At 45.7% G+C, this 22362-nt stretch overlaps 1 protein-coding gene across 1 annotated transcript in view; it reads right to left on the reverse strand.

Annotated features, from left to right (window-relative positions):
- Positions 1-4690: 4690 nt before the first annotated feature.
- LOC131215256 (uncharacterized) overlaps positions 4691-22362 on the reverse strand; it is a 54725-nt gene continuing 37053 nt past the window's right edge. Inside the window, exons 6-8 of the mRNA XM_058209643.1 lie at positions 13693-13870; positions 11567-11703; positions 4691-4829 (exon numbers count right to left, since the gene is read on the reverse strand). Of these exons, the coding sequence (XP_058065626.1) occupies positions 4702-4829; positions 11567-11703; positions 13693-13870 (443 nt within the window). The 3' untranslated portion in view covers positions 4691-4701. The remainder of the gene's footprint in view (positions 4830-11566; positions 11704-13692; positions 13871-22362) is intronic.

A 22362-nucleotide genomic window follows, 5' to 3' on the forward strand; every position in this document is an offset into this window, starting at 1 on the left:
GTGCGGTTCGAAGTCGAGTATTTAAGACAATTATTCTCCTCTAATCTGAACAACGGAATTTCTCGGGCGAAGCGCTTCCAGTCCTGTTCAGCTGCGAAGAATGATTTGCGAAGTAACGGTTTGGAACTATTGAAAAAGGTTGGATTTAACAGTTAAGTCAAGCGAATAGAAATTGAATAAACATCACTTCAGGTAAAAATAAATATGACAACTAATGAACAAGAGATGACTAAGACAATGGAAAATAGTGAAGTTAATTAAACACCATAGCAGTTGAAATTGAATAATAACAAAGAAATGATAAGTAAAAATAGAGACGATTACAAACAAAAGGTGATAGAATAAAAGCAATAATTTAGCAAAGTAACAACACAAACATAACTGAAGAAAGAAGATGGAATCAGATGGAACCAATTTACGAGAAGGCAAAACAAAAGCAGGTTATCGTAAATGAACTATAAATCTCGAACCGAACCGAAAATAAAGAGAAACTTTTGGAAAAAAAATCATACTGCACCAATTGGTGCTCGATTTGTATTGTTAGTCAAACTAAGATTGGAAAGAGCATAATTATTTCAATCAACATTTGTCAATGATTGAACTGCAAATACTTCTATCTGCAGTCTAGAAACACTGCACTGTTAATTGTTTCAGCTTTAAGTAGATTAACTTAACGTTGTCGAGCAAGTTAAACACAAATCCGTGTCTCTAATCTGAGCGGAAGCAATATCAGATTGTCAATTCCCAATCTTCACGGATTGCATAACTAATGTATGCAAACCAGTGGGCTAGTGGGTAGTTTGGGAGATGTGACGAAGGGTTAGCATTGCATATTAGCTTCAACGCTTCCGAAGGAATGTGCTTTGTCGATTGTCGTACCGAAAATCCAACTCATAACGCACTCCTGCTGACGGTGCGATACGGATTCCATGGTGATTGCAATCATTATCCTGCAACGGGTACATGAGCTGCAGAACCAGAATGTATGCATAAATATGGTTTGAGCAAATACGGGAACGGGAGATGGGAACTAATGAGGGCCTTCAGTAACATAGCGTTCTGTGCCTAATGATATTGGATGCGGAGCTTACTAAAACACAGATGGTACGCGAGCACAATAGAGTACTGTTGTCAATTGGTCGTAATTGGATAATTGTTGATTGGATAAATTTTATCCACTGAGTTTTGGGTGGTTAGCATATTGAACGAGAACATGAGTTTTAATCGGTTACATAAAAGATACGAAATTTCATCATCAATATTGTGGAAGTAGAACTAAAGCAATAATTAAGTAAAATGGACGGAGTGTCAATTTGCAAGAGCCTTTCCTTATGTTGAATTGCTTATAAATCTTGAAAAGAACGATACAAATTCAAGAACAGTTCCTCGGCATAAGCTGGGTACAGGGTATGAAAGAACAAGACATTTCGTTGCTACCACGGTGCTTGTGCCCACCGACTGCATGGCACGGAGCTACTATCCGCTAACTCCAACCCCAGTGAATGCATTCGGAACGAAAAGGAATGTCGTGATCATTTATTTATCAATAACATATATCTAAGAAACAACCCTCTAGGCCCCCTGTTCGTCGTCTGTCGTCGGCCGTGCAGCATTTGTGGGCTGTGTCATCGGTATTGTCACCATGATAATGTTGCTCAATTTTAGGAGTTTTCGCCGTAGGTGTTTCGAGTGGCACTCTGGGGAGTTGATACCTTCCGCTAGAGCACAAGGTCCAGTTCAGTGCACAACAACACTCTCGGCATACCGACTCGGCCGGAAGAGACTGGCAGACTGGGAAATTGTTCAATAAAGCTTTCTGGAGTGAGCTTTATGGCCGGGCGAGGCACACAGAGCACACTTACGCTATGCTATCTGTAGGAAGCGTAACGGAATGGAATTTAAATTTCAAATTGTGTGCAAAATTAATCACAGACTCCCGGCGTGCATTTGGGGTCGGCTTGAATTTTGAATATCACCTGGCCCCGCTTCAGGCAAGGCCACGTGATCGTTAGCAGCATAGGCGGTTATCCGATGAAAGGACGAAACGGGACTACTGTAGATGGCATAAAAATCTGTTTCATAACAGAATGTTGACGAAATGTTGTAATGCTGATTGTGGTATGTTGTACATTAAGAGCCAGTGTACGGTGCTTTGAAACTGCTTTTTTATGTACAATGAAGCACTCGGCTTAAGGAGGCCTCCAATTAGCAGAGAAATATGTGGAACGTTAATGCCTGCCGCATCCAATGGCTTACCCAAACCCGGGAACACAACTGACACATGATGGATGCAGTCCTTGATTCGCCCGCCCGAACATAAACATATCAGAGGGCGGCTGGGCACTAAAGGGCTGGAAATAAATTGGAAGTTCGCTTTCCGGTGGCGTGGCACACAAATGAAAGGAGTAATCCTTATTCATGGAAAACAAACCATTAGAAGCATTAGAATAATCTCTCGCAGCTCGCAAGTACGGGCGCCCGTGAGAATTAGACTTGTAGATTCCGACCCATCGGGAAGCACCAGGAATAAAAAGTTAAGAGCGACATGTTACGGGAGGCGTAAAAAATGGGACAGCCTCAAACATTAGCAAGCAATCGGATTAATGCTCCAAATGTTACCTTACCCCGCTCTGCTGGTGCGAGCTTTTAGGCTGTCCTCGCGCCCGAGTGCCCGAGTCGGCCATGGGGCCAATGCTTTATGCTTCCCGTAGAGAAAAGAAAGAAAAGATTTCCGGGAATCCCCAACCAGCCAAGTGAAAATGAAGCGTACAACAAATACTACACTGCACGGCAAGCGATCCGTTGTTTAATCTGACTAATCCGCTGGTAGTTAAAATGAAAAATAGGACTCAATTAGCGACGATGGTGCGGGCGACAAAAATGCAGATGGCGTCGAAGGAGTGCTGGACAAAAAGCTGGACCACGAGCGGCCAACGCAAGAACGGACCAGCAAAAACGGAACCTAAAAGCACAGAACCGAATGCAGTAGGTGAAATATTAACATATTTTGCTGATTTCTGCTTACCATTTCCCGTATCGAGGCACCGAGGTTATCGTGAATCGCAAAGCGAAAAGAAAACCCCTTACAGTTGTCCGCTTATCCGCATTACACATTTGCATTCCTGCCAATCTTTATTAACTTCAACGGTTTTCTGAACGGATTGCGCCCGTGCGCCATTCTCGCCCTTTACAATTCATGTTTCGGGTTTTGGTTGTTGTTTGTTTTCGTTATAAAAAAGGTCGCTCCATAACGTGTTGTCCGTCCGTTCCGTGATTTAACGAACCTTACGAATCTTAGCGTATCTGTTGTGTGGTTTAGTTTAGTTAAGTTTTGGAATACTTTACATAGCCTAGTTGTCTGTTTCTCCTCCTTCTGGGGCTGCTTTCGATTGAATGTCCTTGTGCTTTGCCGTTTTTTACAGCATACACCAGTGTGGTTCCGACAAACTCCGTGCATTCGTCAACACAATCGATCGTTAACGAAACAACATCGAAGATTCTCGTCCCTAGCCCACAAATAAACGTAGTATAGTTGTTGTTTTGATATTTTTATCCACCTCTGATACCTTCGGAAGCCTCTTTCGCCTTGAAGCTTTCGCCCTTTACTTTTTATGTTTCGTGTTCTGCTATCTATCTGCCGTTTCTTGTTTTAGCGCATGATTTTAAAATAACCTTTTGCTACCTCTTTCATTGCGCTATGGGTAAACAACTCAAAAATATTGTACCACAAACAGGAAGAACGAACAAAATATACACCTATAGTGATTAGTGTGTAAACTTCTCACATCTTTCGCAACGGAACGATGCTACCTCGTTTTTGTTCGTAGTCAGGCATTTGACGTCCCATTCTGGTTTCTATAAAAAATACTGTCTTTATTTTGCCAATGACTCCGTTGCTGCTACTACTTTTAATCAATTACTTCTATGATACAATTTCAGACACACAGTTTTACTGTGTTTCTTGGGACTCATCTTACCGACTATTGAATTGTGTCTTACTCGTTAGTTTTATTATCATAATATTACTTTACATTATCCTCCCGATTCGTGGTGCTTTCTGGAATCGCCATTCAGCTACAGTGTTCGATTTGTTTCAATCCTCTGGAACATAGTTTCAACAAGTCTATAACATAACAACAACAAACAAGGATCTGTATCGACCGAGCAATTCCTCTGGCTGATCGGAGCGTGTCAGTAGAGTTGCTTCACAAACGAAGTCTTTAAACTTCACCCTTCGGAGTCGGTGGAGCGCTGTGGCTTACGTTGCTTTTTGCTCCCCTCCAATAGCTGGAAAAGCTGCCACACAGTATTTGTTCGATTCCCACCTGGATTCGCTCCGTTTGACGCTGGGAGGGTATCCTTCCAAAAACTGCAGTTTACCGCAGTTCCTGAACGAATTGCACAGTGAGCTGTTTTAAGACTTCGTTGCGTTGCGACAGTTTCGAACTTCCGGTTCCCGGCCACAGGTTTGTGTTTTTGCGGAATTACAATAGCATCCGTGCAGCTGTTGGAAAGTTTTTGCTTCGTACACTTCCTTCCACCGGAAGCCCAACCTCAACCAATGGAGATCGGACAATCTCGAAAGGAACACCATAACGTATGCACTTCACGTCTGAAAAAAGCTTTGGATCCGTGGGAAGATTCGTAGACTAGGCGCTGGGAGCGGGAGTGTCCGCTCTACTACGACGCGGCCGACTACTACTATCTGCTCCACGATAGTTTCACCAGTATCAACACTAGACTTCGGACGACAAACCACAGATCTACGGCCTGCAGTATCGTGGAGAAGGCACACGATCGCTGATAGATTCCGTACGGATTGGCGGTTCCTGCAAGAGACACAAAGGGAGAGAGAGAGAGGAAGAGAGATGAAAATGTTTAGTCAAGAGTACCAGAACACGGCGACTTGTGAGGCAACTTTTTTGCGACTGGCCAGACTGACAAACCCGAAACGAGGGAAAAATTCCAAAGCTAGCCCCTGCGTCTGGCGGGATGCCCTGGTATGCACGTTTGCATATCGTTTCAGTAAACAGTGAATCACGCAGATAAACGGATGTGAATGAAACTGATGCCCATTCTGGAACTTGGCTCTTCTTGGGTGCCGCCAGGCGGTAGGGCGTAGTGGCAGAGAACGGGTGTGCATGGATTAAATAGTAAACAAGTTAGGTCCGCTACAGTGGATCCGGCAAACGTTAGCCGGTGGATAAGATGAAAAGAGAGAATCCTTGAGTTGAATCCTTGAGAAGGTACCAATCATGATAAGGAAGGATTGTTTACTTTTCCTCCTTTTCCGTGTTCCTGGAAAGCTTTCTCCACAACGCTGATCCAAGATCCATTGATCGAAGTGAACGATAAACCGTTTCTCGGGAGTAACCTTTATTTGCATTTCCGGCTGGCTTGACGGGCCTCAGCGCGAATTCTTTCCGCAGTTCCTACTACACTACTGCAAGGGGTGTTTCCTTCGTGCGATATGGACCTCTGAAGCGTCTGCTGCCGATGACTGACTGACTCCGTTATTTGGGAGTTTATGTGTATAGCGACATCCAAATAGAGACGCCTCTTATTGGCATCATCGTTACGATTGGCTTATAAACCTACATCTATTTGTGTTGATTTTTGAGGCGAGCCCCGTGAGCTCTTTTCCTGGGGAGCAACGGGAACCGGGGGATACATTAACTGGTACAATCAATTCAAATATTGCGGGCTTTAAGCTGGTGAAATATTTTATCGGATTTCATTCGAAAATCTAACAGGGGAGCATATCACACAGCAGGGTGCACTATTGAATCCATACATTGTGGCTGATCTGTTGGTAGGAGTTGAAGAGCAAACCCTTTTGCAATTAGTTTTAGGGTGTCAGACTCGTTCACAGACTCGTTTGCGAATTTCATGATATTGTAATTCATATCGTTATTGCGCCTAAAAGTATGCAATCGGTGTTTCGCGTAATACGATGACATCACTAAAAGCGATTTCCACAGTTGCATTTTACACTTTTGATACTTTCACTGATAAATATGTTTATTATACTGTTGATTATAAACACTTTAATAGAATAAAATTCGTTAGAATTGCTTTGTAAAGCGGATTTTCAGGTTTCATGTTAGAAGCCGACGCTGAAACAAAGGGCTTTCGTCGTTCGGGATCGGATATCGAATGAAATGATCATTAAATGGTAAAGCAATAGCCTGCGCCCGCAACCGTGTCTCATTAGTGCACATCATCGGCAAACGACTTTTCAATAGGTGATGGGCGCTCATAAATTCCGGTGCAAGCTGCCGTGGAAACGGTGTAATTAATCACACCAATAGTCGCCACGCCACCGACCAATAAAACTGCCACATCATTCAATTAACTGATTCGGTTTTCGGAGGGAAAAGCCCGTTATGATAGGAAATCAGGATGACGCGCAATTCCCGGTAGGGCAGTAATTTTTTGTTGTTGCGATTTAACGGCCACTCGGTACGGATTGGTTTTTCCACGAATCCTCGCACGCCCTTTCACAGTTTGCCTGGCCCGCGATTCTAGGTGGACGCGTGTCAAAGTACGGCACAATCGGGGGAAACAAATCATAATTTTGCTTGCCGTCCTCAAGCCGCGCGCGAAGTTCACAAAGTCCCAATCGTTTATTCAAAAACTCCGTTCCGTTCCCGGGCAACGAGCGAACGGGGCAGTTCATACTACACTTCTAAGAAATCGGATTTCGTGCTATGCTCTGGGCCGGGCCGTGTCGGACCCCCGGCGGGCTCGATCGAACCGCGAATATGTATGAGCACCTTGGGAACATCAAACATCATCACCGAACTTTTATTAAATTATGCTCGGCATTCGTGGCGGCTGGCACGGCGGCGTAGAAAGTTATGTCGCCCTTTATGCCACCATGCCACCGTGCGTCAGTGAGAAGAAAAGTTCTTCGTCGTGGGAGATTGACAATGTCTCGACCTCGATCTGGTCCGCGGGGGCAACAGACACAAGCGAAAGGGCGCCCCGCTCACACTGGGTCGGAGGCCTTACGAAACTTTATTAATCACCAATGCTTCCCCCGATTGAACTTTTTAGATAAACATCAAGCCTGCCGCTTTCTTTGATATCTTAGTTCCGTTCCTGTCGACGGCGCCGACAACACGGTGAAAGGGTCCTAGAATAAATGTGCTCAAGACTCAACAAGATGGCTCTCGGCTCGATTAGCAGTCTGTGGCCCATTTAGCGCTCTCGCATAAGAAAGTTTCCCCTAATGGGAAACTATGTGAGCGAGCTTGGTTTGGGTGCCATATACGGATTATGCCCATCTTCCGTCTTAAAGTATACTGTTTCTTCTGTGGAACACTGAAAGCGTTTCATCGATTCGTTAAGTTCCCCACTAATTTCGGTAATGAATTTTATGTTTGAAAAAGATGCGCACTGGAAGCTGGATTTGAACTCACAGTCGCTTGGCCATGGCGCACCTGGCGTCTCCACTTTGGACAAGAGAATCTGAACTTTGGTCGTTTTTGAATCAATGCATGGTTCAAATTGATCATTTGTTGACGCTCTTTTCTTCTGAAGCCAAAATCGCCATTTTTTAAATTTTATACCACTTTGAAACACTAAGATATGGTCTAAAAACAAGTCCCGACAAGCATTTGGTGCGATTCTGAAGCAGTTTTCTTCAACAGAACAAAAATTAATAATCCCCGCAAAACGTCTTTTTCAGGCACAAAAATTGACATGGTATAACCCTTACAAAAATCGGTTGCTAACTAAATTTATTCATTCGTTTACCTAAAATCATTTATCTGGTGTCAAAACAAGGTAATGTTGCCAAAACATCAAAACTAGGAGGTCCAAATTAACAGCTAGAGCCTTCTGTTTAAAAGTCCGTTTTTCAAGGTATACACCGTGCGGCAAAGACCCATTAACTACCACGGTGGCGGAAGCTGTTGTTTACGCCACTGGTGGCCATATTGATAGCCCCCCATTCATAGCGTGTTTGATCAGCTAATGTGTTTCTTGTAATTTGATTGTAATTTTTGCGCCAGAAAACCTGTCGATTAATTGGCCGTACTCTCTCTGGCTGAGCGTTACGCGCGCTCGGCGGTATCGGCGGTGCGTGACGAGATAAATGCTGCCTGCAATCGGAAGCTGCTACACACTAATTCATTATGTTTCGTTTCACTCCGGTAACCGTGCAAGATCAAAGATAAACAGTACCACGTTCGTCGGCCACGGTTATCAACGCAGATACTAATACGGCTCAAGTGCTCACGACAACCGCCCGGGTACGCTCTTCCGGCTCGAACAGTGTGCCGAAAATTTATCGCTTCCCATTCACTGAATATTCATGTCGTGTACATGAACAGATCTCTGAAGTTTAGTTTCGATAGTTCCGGCCGGGTTCACTTTTGGCCACCAGCGCCACCGGCCAGGTTAATATGGCAGCGCTCATAATAAAAACATATCGCTAACATGGCCGCACAGTTGTGGAAATTATTCTAAGCACTAAGCGGTGCGCGCTACTGCAGAAGCCTGCCTGCTCCTTCGTGCAGGATCTAATTACTTTATCCCAAAAACCAACAGACAGTGCCAGCGACAACCACCGATCCAATGTGCCACCGGAACCAACGGTGGCCAAAACGCTGCGCTGGTTCATCTATTCACCACCGAGGCCAAGGGAGGCCACCTCCGACAGGAGTTGGGTGCGAAAATTAAATAACTTTTTAATAAAAAGGATTATAACGGTGCTTGGCGCCAGAAGAGTGGGCTCCAAAGCGTGGAGAAGTGCGTAAGAATGAGCTGCTTTTAGGATTATCCCTTTTTTTTATTGGGGGCTCCTATCGGTTTGACGATTGAATGTTTGAGTCGCTCGGCCTTTGGACGGGTCTCCCGTTAAGAGGTTTCACATCCTTACGGTTCGGGCCTCGGGTGACGACCATTCCACGAAATGTGTTCAAATATTGCTAACCGTTCAACCGGCGGTTGTCCTGGGGCTCAGAAGGGAACCATAGACCCCACCCAGGTTGCCGTGGAGCTACCGCCGCTTGGGAGTTCTTGGTCTGCGGCGAACGGTCCCCGAGGAAATCAGTACGCAACGGGCTGACGGTGGCTTGATTTTGGCATTCGGCCCCGAACGGGATGTAGCGAAATTTATCGATGTCAAAGGCAATCAAAGGCGGGGCGGGAGCCATGATTTGACGAAGGTGGCCGTTACGTTGCGGTGACCACAATTGATGTTTCGACCCGCACAAATGAAAAATACCTCCCCGGCACACAAACAATCGGAGTGAGGAGGATTCGGCGGAGAAAAGCCCGGAGGCCACTGGATAATGGGCAATCGTAACTCATCGAAGGGTTAACGATAGGGTTGGAAAAAGTCAGTAGCGGTACGTCACGCCGTCCCGCCCCCGGGAGAGATCACAAATTCGTCGCCCTCGGGGACTCCGAAGCTCTCCGAAGAGGCCCACGGCAACGGCAGCAACGGTAATGTACGTACAATAAAAAAGAAGTAACGATCAATATCATAACGATAACGCCGTCGCCATTATCGAAATCAACATTAACGGTCGGGTTGGGTCGGAAGACGTGGGCAAGGCAAGGTGGTTGCTAACATAAAGTTGACAACGCCCGACGAGGCGAATAAAGTCAACGCGCCGTCGATAACATCGCCGCACCGCGTATGGATCAAAGACCGGTAACCGACTCCGGAGACCGGTATTGTTTGCCGGATGCATCTTTCATGCGGTGTTTCCGAGATGTTGACGCAACATGCGTAAGCCACACCGGAACGCGACATTTTGAAGGGTACGCCGCATAAAATATGAATCATATTTTGGGCGGGTTCGGGCCGTAAAGGGCCTTCAGGCCTGAAGGCAGGTTTTGTTCGGAGTTTGTGATGTAACGTTTCGCTTGTTGCTCCACTAGCTTTAGAATGGGTCAAGATGCAGAAGATTGAGTATCGAATTTTGTTCTAAAAACCTGTAACATAGGGTTACTTTTGGCATTCTAATCTGTGAAGTTATCCTAAACTCTTAACCGACTCGTTGTCAAATTATATTTTATTGACCCTTTGAAGGTTTCGGTCACGGTTCGTGTATGACAATTACATGAATACGAATCTACTCTTTCGCCACTTTTAGTGAGGACATGATTTACAATCATTATGTTTTTTGGTTGAGTGAATAAGTTTTGCTGAAATAATTTTTTCACCGTTATTCAAAGTAAAGCTTCCATAGAGCTTTTAGTAGCGTCTAGTGTTAACGAGCCTAACTATAGTTTTGTCGGGCAATCGTTGATCTGTCTGCTTAATACTGAGCCATATGTTGGTTGCTTTTTGCTGACGCTAATTGTTGATTGGATGCTGTCAGATTTTAACTAATCGTTTAATTTCAGTTAAATTTTTCTCAATCATGTTTGGTGAAGCACTAAGATAAGCTAACTTAACAAACGAAACGAATTAACGTATTTTGAATGCTTTGCTATTATGCTGTCGACGTAAATAGGACTTAAGTAAGGGACTTAAATTCAAGCCAATTCTCCAAGCCAAGGGTCGGCTATCTACAGACCAAAATAGTGCCAGCAAATCGTTAGGAAATATATCTTATTTATGGACCTTTTGTTTTTTCACTATCGACGCTGAGCATTTTTCTGAATACAAGAAACTATAACGAGTAATAACAGCTTCAGAATTTGAGTATTTATTAGGAGATTGAACTGATTACATGGATAATCTATGGAATTAACTAGTAAATAAAAGCTAATGGAATGATGATTTCTAATATGATGTAACTTCTTTGCTAGTCTGTCTTTAATGGAGCTCCCATAGTAACATGACGGTTTAAGTTAAAAACACATCCACAAATTTTTTTTGGTTTACAACCAAAAATACATTGACACGGTACATGAATAATCATAATTTTTTTACTTTAACACGACCCTTAGTCATGAATAAATATCAAACTTGAAAGTCTTGCAACTGCTCTTGCTACTTACTGCAAGTTGATTCGACCAAGTATCGCCAGTTCGTCGAGGTAGCTACCGATCATTAGAATCCCCCGGAAAAATCCGTTTAAATTAGGGTGGACATCAGCTTAAATCAGCTACCGACCGCCAACGCTCACCGTGCGCTAATTCGATGGTATTTGATGCAATTTGGGCACGAATAGCCAAAGCAACCCACCGAACGGGGCGATGATGACCATTTGGTGAGCTGTGGTCCAGCATGTTCGTACCGTGACCATACCGTGCAAATCGATAATGATATGAAATCCGTTGGTAAATTAACTTTTATTTGCCACTTCCTCCGTGCTGTTCCGGCAGCGGAAGCGTGTCCGTCGGGAGCGACCGGACCGGGCAACAGTGGCTAGCCCCACGAAGAAGTTGGCTAAAACAAAACCCGGCTGGGATGCTGTTGCTCAGGGCTGTTGCTTATTGGTTTACGAAGCCGGAAACCCGCCGGACGCGGTCGGTGGCGATCGATCGATCGATTTGCGGGCTTTGCATTACCACCCGCTGGCCAGCGTGAGCAACCCGAATGTAAATTGACTTCAACTCCCCGGGGCACCGTTACAGGGGGTCGGGGATGTATACGTACCGTTGAGCACATGCACGGAGATGGAGTAGTGTTGGTTTGGTCCGATGGAGCACGTGTAGCTGCCGGAGTCCTGCCGGTTGACCTTTGCTACGAACAGTGTGGAGTTGGCACCGACACTGGTTAAATTCGTTTTTACACTGAAATTGAACAAAGAGAGAGAGAGAGAGAGCGAGAGAGCGAGAGAGAGAGCGAGAGTGAGTGAGTGTGCAGCAGGAGAATCGGCGAGGTGAGTGAATTGTTGGAAAAGTTTAAGCCATTCACGGGTGAGTGAGGAAAATGGCGAAATGGTCAATCTGCGCCAATAAAAGTGGCCCTTCTTTCGGGAACGGATGATGCTGTTCAAATGAGCATGAAAGGGAGCATATTCTCGTGTGTGTTTGTGGCGGAAACGGTCAGATTCCTACCGGATGGCGGGCGGTGTACGGATTTCGACGTAATTTGAAGCGATTTTCGAACACAAGGAAACAGCGTAACAAATGAACACATTCCATGTAGTCCGAGGTCCGAGGCGTTCTTTTTCGTCCTTTACAACGAAGAACCGGGCACCCTTTTTTGAGGTTAAATTGAATGTTAAAGTCGACGCGATAGAGACCCTTGTCGATCGGACGGCGTGGTTGTGCTCGGCGGAGATTACAATGCGGTCGAACATACGGGCTAATGACATGACTGATCTACATTTCGCGAACGAAGTATTTCATAATGCTGGAGCTCTTACGCGACGTCTATCATTTCGAAAGCGACCTCTCTCTCTATCTGGTGAAGCAACAATATAAAGTGCCTTCTCCTGAATTGGTACTCCCATTTAGTGATAAGCGGGAAGCGATCCTGGCCAACGGCGACTCGGTTGAAGAAGTGTGATGAGAAATATGAATAAGACATTAGAGCCTTGCAATGGAACGGAAAATGGGTTCGCCTAATGAAAGATTTATGAAATCCTTTCGCTCGGTTGATGCGTCCAATCAGCGAGTTTCGCGATGCCGAACGGAAGCTGTCTCGTTGAAGGGGTTGACGAAGGCTCAGTGGCAGTGGGTTGTTATCGTCAACCAATCTGTAGTGATTTAGTAGAATCTACGGAACGTTACGTTCATCCACTCACTTCGGATGGAGTTCTCGATCCTTCTAGTTGCTTCGATGTTTTAATTGCTTTAAAAGTTTCAAACTGAATTTTGCTTAAGCTTCCAACTTATGGAATTTGGGGATACAACTTGGTTGACCATGTCGCTAATTTGCAAACATTGAATCAGAAAAGTAATGGGACCTTCATCTATCTGAGTGGGATTCGATTAGACGAAATACGTCAGTTTGAATCCAGACTCTGCATTAACTTCGAGGTCTTCAAACTTTAAGTTGGTACTTAATACGGCTCTGTCTAACAATAATAATTCTACAGAGTGTCCTCAAAATGCTGGTAATAGGTAATTTCTTGAGTGATTCAAATTTGCCTCAATTTGCAAACAATTAAACCAGAAGTCCTGTGGCAGGTTTTTGTATCCTAATAATACAGCTTTTGATTATATACTCCTCTTTTGACTTCTTGTAAACATTTCCTTGAAGTTGATGATTCTTTTCTATTGTCGTTTGAAGTATTTTATGATTGATTTGTTGTTGACAACATTTTCCAAGTTCCACTACAGAAATGACAGGAATGTTTCATTTGGCCTCGGTAATTTCTAGATGAATTGTAAAATCGTTGTGGCCCCACAGCCCACAGGTAAAATCGTTGTGGCCCCACGATCGTTGTGGCCCCACAGGGAGCCGCATAATAGAAAGTCATAAGGAAATAATAGAAATCGCTGTAAAGGAAACAATCCGCCATTAGCGAGCAACGAGGCAGCCTTAGCGTGGCATTTCGTAAGCGTACACCAGGTGAGACCGGTAATTGACCCATTAGCTCGTGCAGTCTGGTCGACTCGAAACGGTGCACACGACGCCGTGTGAGTCCTTCAAGTGGGCCGGAGCAATTGAGACGAAGTAGCCGAAGCCATAAGTGAGCCATTCGGCGGCCGGTGTAGGAATTGTGGCCGAAATCTGATTCACCGATCGTAAACAATCGACGTGACCGACACATCCATGCGGCGGGTGGTGGATGGTGTTGGGGGGATGTTGGGGTGTTGGGCTGGACCTACCTGATGCCGCCGCGCGTCGTGTCGTGGTTGAGGATGTTCTCGTTGTGTATCCAATAAACGACGGACCGGAGCATCGAGATGTGCCGGATTTTGCACATCAGCTTTATCGTCGATCCTACCTCGTAGTACTTATCGTACAGTGGCTCGGCTTCCTCGTCGACGATGAGCACCTCGGGAGCTGTAGCCGGGCCAGGAAGACCGGAGGAAGAGAGCAAAGGGAGAGAAAGTTATAAATATAGCGTCGCTGCCGTTGTTACAGTGCTCGGTTACAGTGCTGGAGTCGTACGGTAGTCTCTTGAGACCGGGTGCGTGCCCGGCCCGAGCCCGTTCACGATGTTCACCTTCACGAGGCATTACGCTCCGTGCTGGTGCCGGTGCAGTGAGAGCTTAAGGTGAAATCGACATGGAAATGGCACCATAAACGGTTTACAATCCCAACAGTCCTCACATCGGCGGGACTGTTCGGGCCCTCCGCGGACAACCCGGTTGCTACGGCAGTGCGACCTTGGACCGAGATCTTCGGATTTCATATTTTGTTTGAGGGGGGGCTCTGTACGGGGAAATAACTCATCCAGATCGGGTGTGCTCGGTAGCACTGGCCATCGCAGAGTGTGTTTCATAATTTGTGCACTTCGCCGTGATGGCCTTGTTGCTTGGCGAGCGTGTTTTTATTTTCGTTTTACCGCCGGTGGTATCACCACCTCGAAGGATATCGATTGCGAGTCCAGGACCTCTTTTTGGGGTGTCGTTTCATAAACCGATGTTGTGAATAGTAAAACGGAGGCCAAATTTGAATATCGATGTAACCTAAGGGCGTTGTAAAAAAGGGTACCCCGGGCAAGTTTTGAAATAATTGTTCAGTATTAGTATCAGGACTTACCGATTTTTTTATGTCAGATCGAATGGTACCCTGTTTTGATGTTACCATAATTTAAATAAACGTTTTGCTTTAATTCGTTAATGTAAATTTATTACCGAATGATTTGTAAATGCACGGCAGAAGTAGACAATAGAGGATTCCTTTACTTTGCTTTTTGTCTGTATATCCTGGATATTGGTTTGCCCCCAAGATCGTATGGTATTTTTGCTTTCCGCTATGCATCCGTTTCCAAAGACGGAGAGCATAAATTCTGCTTATGGTTGTTCTATAGACCAAAGAGGATGTGTTAGTTTTAATAACTAATCAAAGTGAAGCTGTTTAAATTGGGTATCCATTGTTGAATGGACCGAAAAACAGTTTCGATAACCAAAGCCATGTGGGCATTTTATGAAAGCAGAAGAAATTCTTCGTCGTGGCTTGAAAAGAAAAGATATTCATTCACATTATTGTAAAGATGGATATTTCGTTGTCTTAAGAAGAGATTGATGGCTCCTTTAAAAAATCCCCGATTTCAAGATGTGTTTATGGAAAGACTGAAAGTCTTTCGCCTTAGAGTTGTACTACATAAAATAACAGGGAAACATCCACCCATCAATATCACACGGGGTGCTATTGCATATCTTCTGGCGTATTTTCACTATTTACACCGCACTTAGGCTAGTGCCTTTCGCTGTACAGTGCATCCTCAGCCTGTCCCTCTGCTTATAGGGCTAGTTAATGGAGGCATCCGCAGGCGTGCACACATTTTAAGGACTACGAATTATTGTCATCGTTGGCGAAGAACCAGCTTTAAATGAATGTCAATAATGTAGAAATCCGTTGGTGGTGGTTGTGGAACAGTATAAAGCTCTAACCTCTGCTGAATAGAGGAACACTTTCTCTGGCAAACGGCTCCAAGGAGGTCATAAAAGCACTGAGTGGATATTTGCGCAACAAGGCCGGGCACCCAGCAGAGCAGCAGGGCGGAAGTCATCAGCAGCTCGAGACGGCGGCGGTCCACTAACGGATGGGGGGGGGCGCAATAAAAGAAAAACAGTTCAGCGACCACAACAATAGGCCACCCCCGGGCCAGTGGTGAGTGTATGCTAAAGAGGGTGGCGGGCAAGTACATCCGTTTCTTATGTCGGGTCCCATTGTACCCTTTCGGTGGGTTAGAGAAGCTAGAAAGAGAGGGAGAGAGAAAGACCGGTCGACACAGAACTGCCGTTCGCCTACGATCGGTAGTCGCCCTCAGGTTGGGGCATTATGGAACCCGGCGTTGATGACTGCCCGGCACCTCGACTCCTGCCCTGACTCTCTCCGGGGTAATCTTTGGCCCGCGCGCAGAGTGTAATCTTTTGCGCGGGTCTCAAACTTTTGTTCATCTAATTTTCCTGTCACTTGCCACCATAATGGCTCTTTGTTTTCAGCCTGCGCGCTGCAGAAGAAAAAATCGCAGGATGTCCTGTCTGGCAATCGCAGGATGTAAAGCCGGTCACAGGGCCACAGGTCTAGAGAGAGAGACAGGGCAGCACAACGACAGGGCAACCCGTCGATGGCGACAATTAACAGAGGCTAGAAGGTGTGCTCGAAAAATTCTTCGTAAAACTAGAATAGTAAAGCAGCGTTTTGGGATTATGCACAATGTCCTGGCGCCCCGAGTTCCACAGAGATGCTGCCGGTCGTTTTTATAATAGCTTTAAATAACAAAAAAAATACTTAAAGGGGATTCACACCATTCAAACTACTCGAAACTGCTCGAATAGCTTTTTACGATAGCAAAGATAATCACTCTATTTTCCTCAATCTCTCTAGGGCCTATTGTCGTGCCCGAAGGCTTCTTAAAGCCCTTAAGCGACGCACTTAAAGTGCTGGAAACCTTCGTACTTGTTGCTAGTCTATCGCGCGGTTGAACACTACGCACAAACGCCTTATACGCCGAGTGGGCAAATGACTGGCACCCGAATGGGCTGCCCGAGGTGTTTTTAATGGCGGGTTTCCTTTTTTTCTCCGTGCTGTATGAAGTATTTAATTACAATCTTAACCACGGATCGTGCGGTTTTGTTGTTGTGTGCATAGAGTGTTGATGGCCGTCGGTCTTGTGGGATTTCCCGTGTGACTGGCGGTGGCGCTATAAACAAGAATGGAGCACGCAGTTATCAAAGATGCTGCCGAAGTAATGGTGTTAATAGATGTGAGACGAGCGAACCATAAACTGAACTTATAACTCCCGTTCCCGTCTCTCAGACACAGACCGTGTTAGTTGGGGAAAATTCTTTCCACGTCGGGCCCCGCGAACCAGCGACGAGTATGCAAATTTATGCACTTCACACACTTCGACCGGAACTCCCTTTCTGCGGGCCGTACCGGCCGTGGCTTGTTATTTATGCACGGGACACAGGAAATAAACTGCGCGGGCGCCCACCGAACGACGGCGGAGAACCCTTCCGTGCGGCACCGAACAAACGATGATGAGCGAATACAGATGAGCTCATAATGAAAAGTTTAATAATCTTGCGCCGCACGCGTGAACGAAATTTGTTGCGCACTATGCGCCCTCCTCGAGTCGTCGTCCTGGTGGTCGCGCGTCACGCTGCCCGAGAGCCTGAGAGTAATCGCAAGGAAAATCACACACCGCGATCATACTGTTCCCATGTGAGCGTGCCCCCCTTGTGTATGCTAGGAGGGCGTTTGGCTCGCGAAAAGTGAACACAAGAACTTTGCCCAAGAACCGGCTCCTTAGTGGGGCTTCCATCCGCTTCTTGAAGGTTGTTGTTTCTGAGTTGCTCCCCTCCAAAACGCTGGGGCAACAGCTCCAGAACAGAGTGTCGGTGCGACTCCCGACACGGACAATATTCCGATTGCGATAAAGTTCCGGTAGTTGGTGGAGGGCACGCCACACACTTAGCGGAAGTAATTATGGAATTCTTCCCCTTAAACCGCGGTGCGGTTTTTACGCGCCCCTCGCGAACCGTGGGGCTTTTGTGTTGATTAGTTTCCGAAATGAACAGCACCACGGACACGGCACGGACTGCACACTAAGCCACTCACGCTGCTGCCTGTTCCGGAATCTTGGCGGTAATGGGAAAAAAGTTCTGCTGCATACGATGCGTTATGCGGTGGGTTGTGATTTTGCACGAAGAAACTGTAAAGTTGCTCATTCGGCTCGAGTCGCTCGTGTATTTTCGAGGGTTCGACTGAAGGTCTTTCTCGTTTGGGAAGCTTATTGGATCATAATCAGACGTGATTTTATTGTCTGCATAGACTGGATGCCAAATTAAAATACGCAATAGAATTAATATTTCTGCCATTAGCGAAAAATGAAAACGACTTGAATCAACTTTCGTTTAATTGGCAATCTTGTAAACAAATGACAAGACTTCAGCGGTTTTGGGCTCTGATTTGTTTGCTTGCTTTCTATGTCGTTTGATGAAGTTCAACATTTTAACTTTAATACATGCGTTCAGGAATACTTAATTGGGCTTTTTATGAAATTTTAATGTATTTTAACGCCCGAAGTTATGCAATCGGCATTGCAACTGACATGACTTGAATCAACTGCAAATATTGAAATGCTGATAACAATCTTATCACTTATGCGTGTGCAAATTGCACAAACGAACAATGCTTTTCTAACCTATGTTTAGTATCAAATAAATAAATATTCCCTGCTTTGGTTCATTTTATTGATCGAATAAAGCAAATTGGAATTGGAATTGGAAGGATCTAATACAATGCGGATGATATAATGATGTATAAAGAAGTATCGTTTGAAAACTATGCAAATGATCGCTTTAAAGAATTAAATAAAAGTTGGCTTAAAAGAGCCGTTTTTATCACTCTCTTGACTTGGGCAGGTAAATTCTCAGAATCCACACAAAACAGAAGGCTAAAACTTCAGATTAGTCATTGTTGGCTTAACTATTTTAAGGCAATACAACTGAAATCTTCAATCTTTGTATTCGCCTAATGTCCGCCTTGTCCCCATAGTGCACTCTGCCAGAGTTTTTGTTTGCAAAAAATCTTCTGTGCAGGCTGAGTAACGTCTGATTCAGTCTCAAATGGACTGAATGGAATCAAATGGAATGGAATTTTTCCACCATAAATGCGGCTGAACAGACTTCACATTTCAGGCAAATCATGCCCCATGTTTTCTTCTGTATATTCTTTTCCCCTTAACGTTTGCAAGTTAAATAAAATTTAGTTATTGAAATACAGGCGCATTAGACGTCACTAAACCGAAGTGTTTGGAAACTTGCCCTTAACGAGTTCCACAATAGTTTAGTTATATTCGTCTAATGCTTATGTGTAACTTAAATAATTTGGTCATATCCCATCAAGTAAGTAAATGAATAGTAGCATTTCTCAACGTAAGCTGATGGATTCTTTTGGAAGCGGGTATAAAGATGAGCATCGTTTGGTCAAGTCTGCAATAATACTGTACAAATAAAATAATGGATTAAGAATATGGACAAACAAAACAAAACAAAGTTCAATCAATAAGTTAATGCCATAACCGAGAAAAGATACTGTATCACTGATTATTTCTACCAAAAACCTGCCTGTTTGAATCGTTTCCGGAACTCCGGAAGTACAAGAGCCCCAAATCACCCGAGTTAAGACATCCGTTCCGTTCGGTGTCGTCCGAAATCTTCCACCGGTCCAGCAACGGAGCGTCAGGAGCGCCATAATTGATGACGGGTCGGTTACTAGTGTAGTGGGCAAAGTTTCGTCCACGCCCCGGTGATTAATGCGATTAACCCCGTCAGTCCGAGCGGGGACGCGAGCGCACCGCGAATTCACTCCATCTCGCGTTCTAGTTTCGTGGCGCGTCTCGTGAGTACGGCCGATCCGTCCCGTTTTATGCTCGATTGACGAGCGCACGGAGCCGCCCCGGCCGGTAATTATTAATGTGATCAAGAGGAGGCAGCAAACTTTCCACCGTTCGCGTTCCGGGACCGGGCGTGTGTGGCGTGTGGGTCTCCTAATTGCGGTGCATCTCCTGCCCGGGGTGGGGAGCACCAGCCGGCCGGCCGCTTGATGGATAGCATTATCGTCGGATATCGATGGATATCCGCTTACGTAAATAGCGCAGATAAGTTAGTCCGCGGGCAATCTCCGGCACGACCCGGTCCGGCCTCACGTGACTTGGCGCCGTCGGTGCGGCTTACGCGACGCGGTTAAGCTGGAAGCTGTAAGTGTTAGGTTACACTTACGTGTAACGCCCGACGGACCACCGAGTGTTTGTGCAAATAGTTGGCCAGCCCCTCGCGTGATGTAAAGTGTGGACGGCCCAGAAAAAAAACCCGGCACTCCACCGGAAGTAGCCGGCGGGTCGGATTGCAGTCGGGCTCTGAACCGAGCCGGTACAGAGTTGCAGATGTAACGGCAGCAAGTCGGAGCACTTGAAATGGCTTGTTGGTTCACTCGACGGTCGAAGAAAATAAATGGTTTGCAATAAATTTGATTTACAAACTGTGCTGGCATTCCACAAATCAAGTTTCTCCCCGGTGCCTCGGTGCCACCGAGGTTGTTGTCGGTCGATGTCGCTGTCGACGTGTATCGTGTTTCTCCCGGTGTGGTTAGCCGGGTCGTAGTGGTGGCCAGTGATAGTTTTTTCGTCGCCCCCGGATGTGCCCGACTGCCAGGGTTGGCGAGAGCGCTACCAGGTCCTCCTGGTCCGCATCCTTTACTTTGTCTTGATTTGTTGTTTCTTTGTGCCCCGGAGCGCCCGCTTCGGTACCATTTACTGGCTCGTTAGTCCTCACCGGGCCGCAAGCCGGTAGCCACTAGCATCGATAACTTCCTTCCGGTTTGTGCCTTTTTTCCTATGCCCCCCTGGCTTTCTGTTTGCTTCCACTCGAGATCCTCGAGCGCGCGGCCGAGAAGGAAAACTTCGAACCCCGGACGGTTCGAAAGGCGTTGACATTCGCCGAACGACAACTGGCAACTGGGACAGTGGATGGATGAAAGCAGCTTACTGCGGCTGTGTGCGGCTGTGTGTGTGTGCTTGGCTATTACAGGGATCGGTATCCATCTGGCCAGGCACCGGTTTCCGGGGGCCGGGTTTTTAGCGCGACCACGTCATTCGCCCACACCGGCGCCCGACTATAGATGAGATTTTAACGCCAGGCCGTGGATGGCCGATCGATGTCCCTTTTCTTGAGCCCGTTTCGGACGGCGAAGGCATTAAGTCGGACGAAGGAGGGCCTTCCACTCTAATAGCAGCCGCTGCCAGGCGCTAGGTGATATATGGAAGGATTTCTGCGGCCCAGCAATGTATGCACGTCGTTGTGCATGTCGATGCCGTCGATAGGGCGATTCCATCCCCGGCACTACGGGATGGGTTTTTCTTGTTATTCGTTGAAATATTACATCTTAAGACGGACGGAAACAATGGTTGGCTTTTCGTTCCATCTAATCACGGCGTGCCGTCCTCGATTTGGTTGCGAACGAGTGGAATGATGGAGAGATGCTCCGGAAGCTAAGCTCCATTCCATATTCCATTGAGCCAGCCTGTACGAGCGCTTTGAAAGTTTTTCGTTGTGATCTTTGAAAACATCCCGTGCTTTTGAATAATTTATATTTAACCCTGCAGTAAAAAAATGTGAATATTTACCGGGTCATTTACTATATAATTTACAACAGACAAGACTAAGAATCTAACAAAGCGGAAGAGTTATGATTAATAAAGTAATGAATGAAAGTAGTGATTAAACATCAATTAAAGTTAAATTAGAAATTTTCTTGCGAATTCCAATGAAATTCCTGGAAAAACTCTTACCAGGAATTTCATTCGAAAAAGAATAGCACAATGCTGTTCTTGTAGACAAAAAGGAGATAAGCTTGACGTACTCTAAGAGGATTTCAGAAACCCAAACATTAAGAAGCAACAAACAAGCCTTCATAAATAGGGTGGAAGAACTACGGAACCACCGGCGGTCACCTTCCACTGGCCGGCCGTACCTTCCGCCGAAGGCACACTTTGTTACTCAATAAAAAGAAAAGCAAATTAGATTGGAAATTTATACCGATCGACACGCTCATTAAAATGGACGCTATAAAATGGGGCGATTGCGTGAGAAATGGTCACCGGATTTGGTCGTCGATGTTTTACGATTCGCGCTAGCGCTAGCGCCATCGCCGCGAAGGTCGTAAAAAAATGAAATGCCTCTTGAATATGATGCTAATTTGTGTCGCTACATCCGTTTCCGTTTTTCAGGTTGGTCCCCGCCCGGGGGCCACACGAAATATGATTGAGATTTTCCTTTCCCCGGCTGTTTTTTTCTAGCTTCCCGGCGAGACGCTTTACGACCCATGTTCCAATTGATTACGTTCCGATTGGAATGTGTTCGTTTTTTTTTTCTTCGGTTCTCGTTCACTTCACTTCCGGGCGCAGCTAGTTCTTATGGCATGCCCATCCACCATGAAAGTGACCCCCGCGAACACCGAATCAAAAACAAAACGAAAAAGAGCTTAAAAATCTTGCACTTTTTGCATTCCCGCAAACCACTCGAAAGTTCAATAAAAGTGAGTGCAAAAACAAGGAATTGGCCGATTGGTAGGTGGTCTAATTTTTTTTGCGCTCTTCCTTTTCTTTTTGGCAACCCTGGAACGTAAGAAAAATCACTGTCCCGAAACCCTGGGCAATAAAACCACGGAACTGTCGAAGGAAAAATCATCCCCGTTTTCGTGGCAGGAAGGTGGCCGACCGTACTCGGGAGTAGTGTGTTCCAGGATCCAGTCCACCGTTAGATCGTCATCGGGAGCTCTCAGGGTCATCGATGCTCTCAGGGGACGGCGCAAAAAGA

Source organism: Anopheles bellator, chromosome 1, assembly GCF_943735745.2.
Source record: "Anopheles bellator chromosome 1, idAnoBellAS_SP24_06.2, whole genome shotgun sequence".
Taxonomy (NCBI): Eukaryota; Metazoa; Arthropoda; class Insecta; order Diptera; family Culicidae; genus Anopheles; species Anopheles bellator.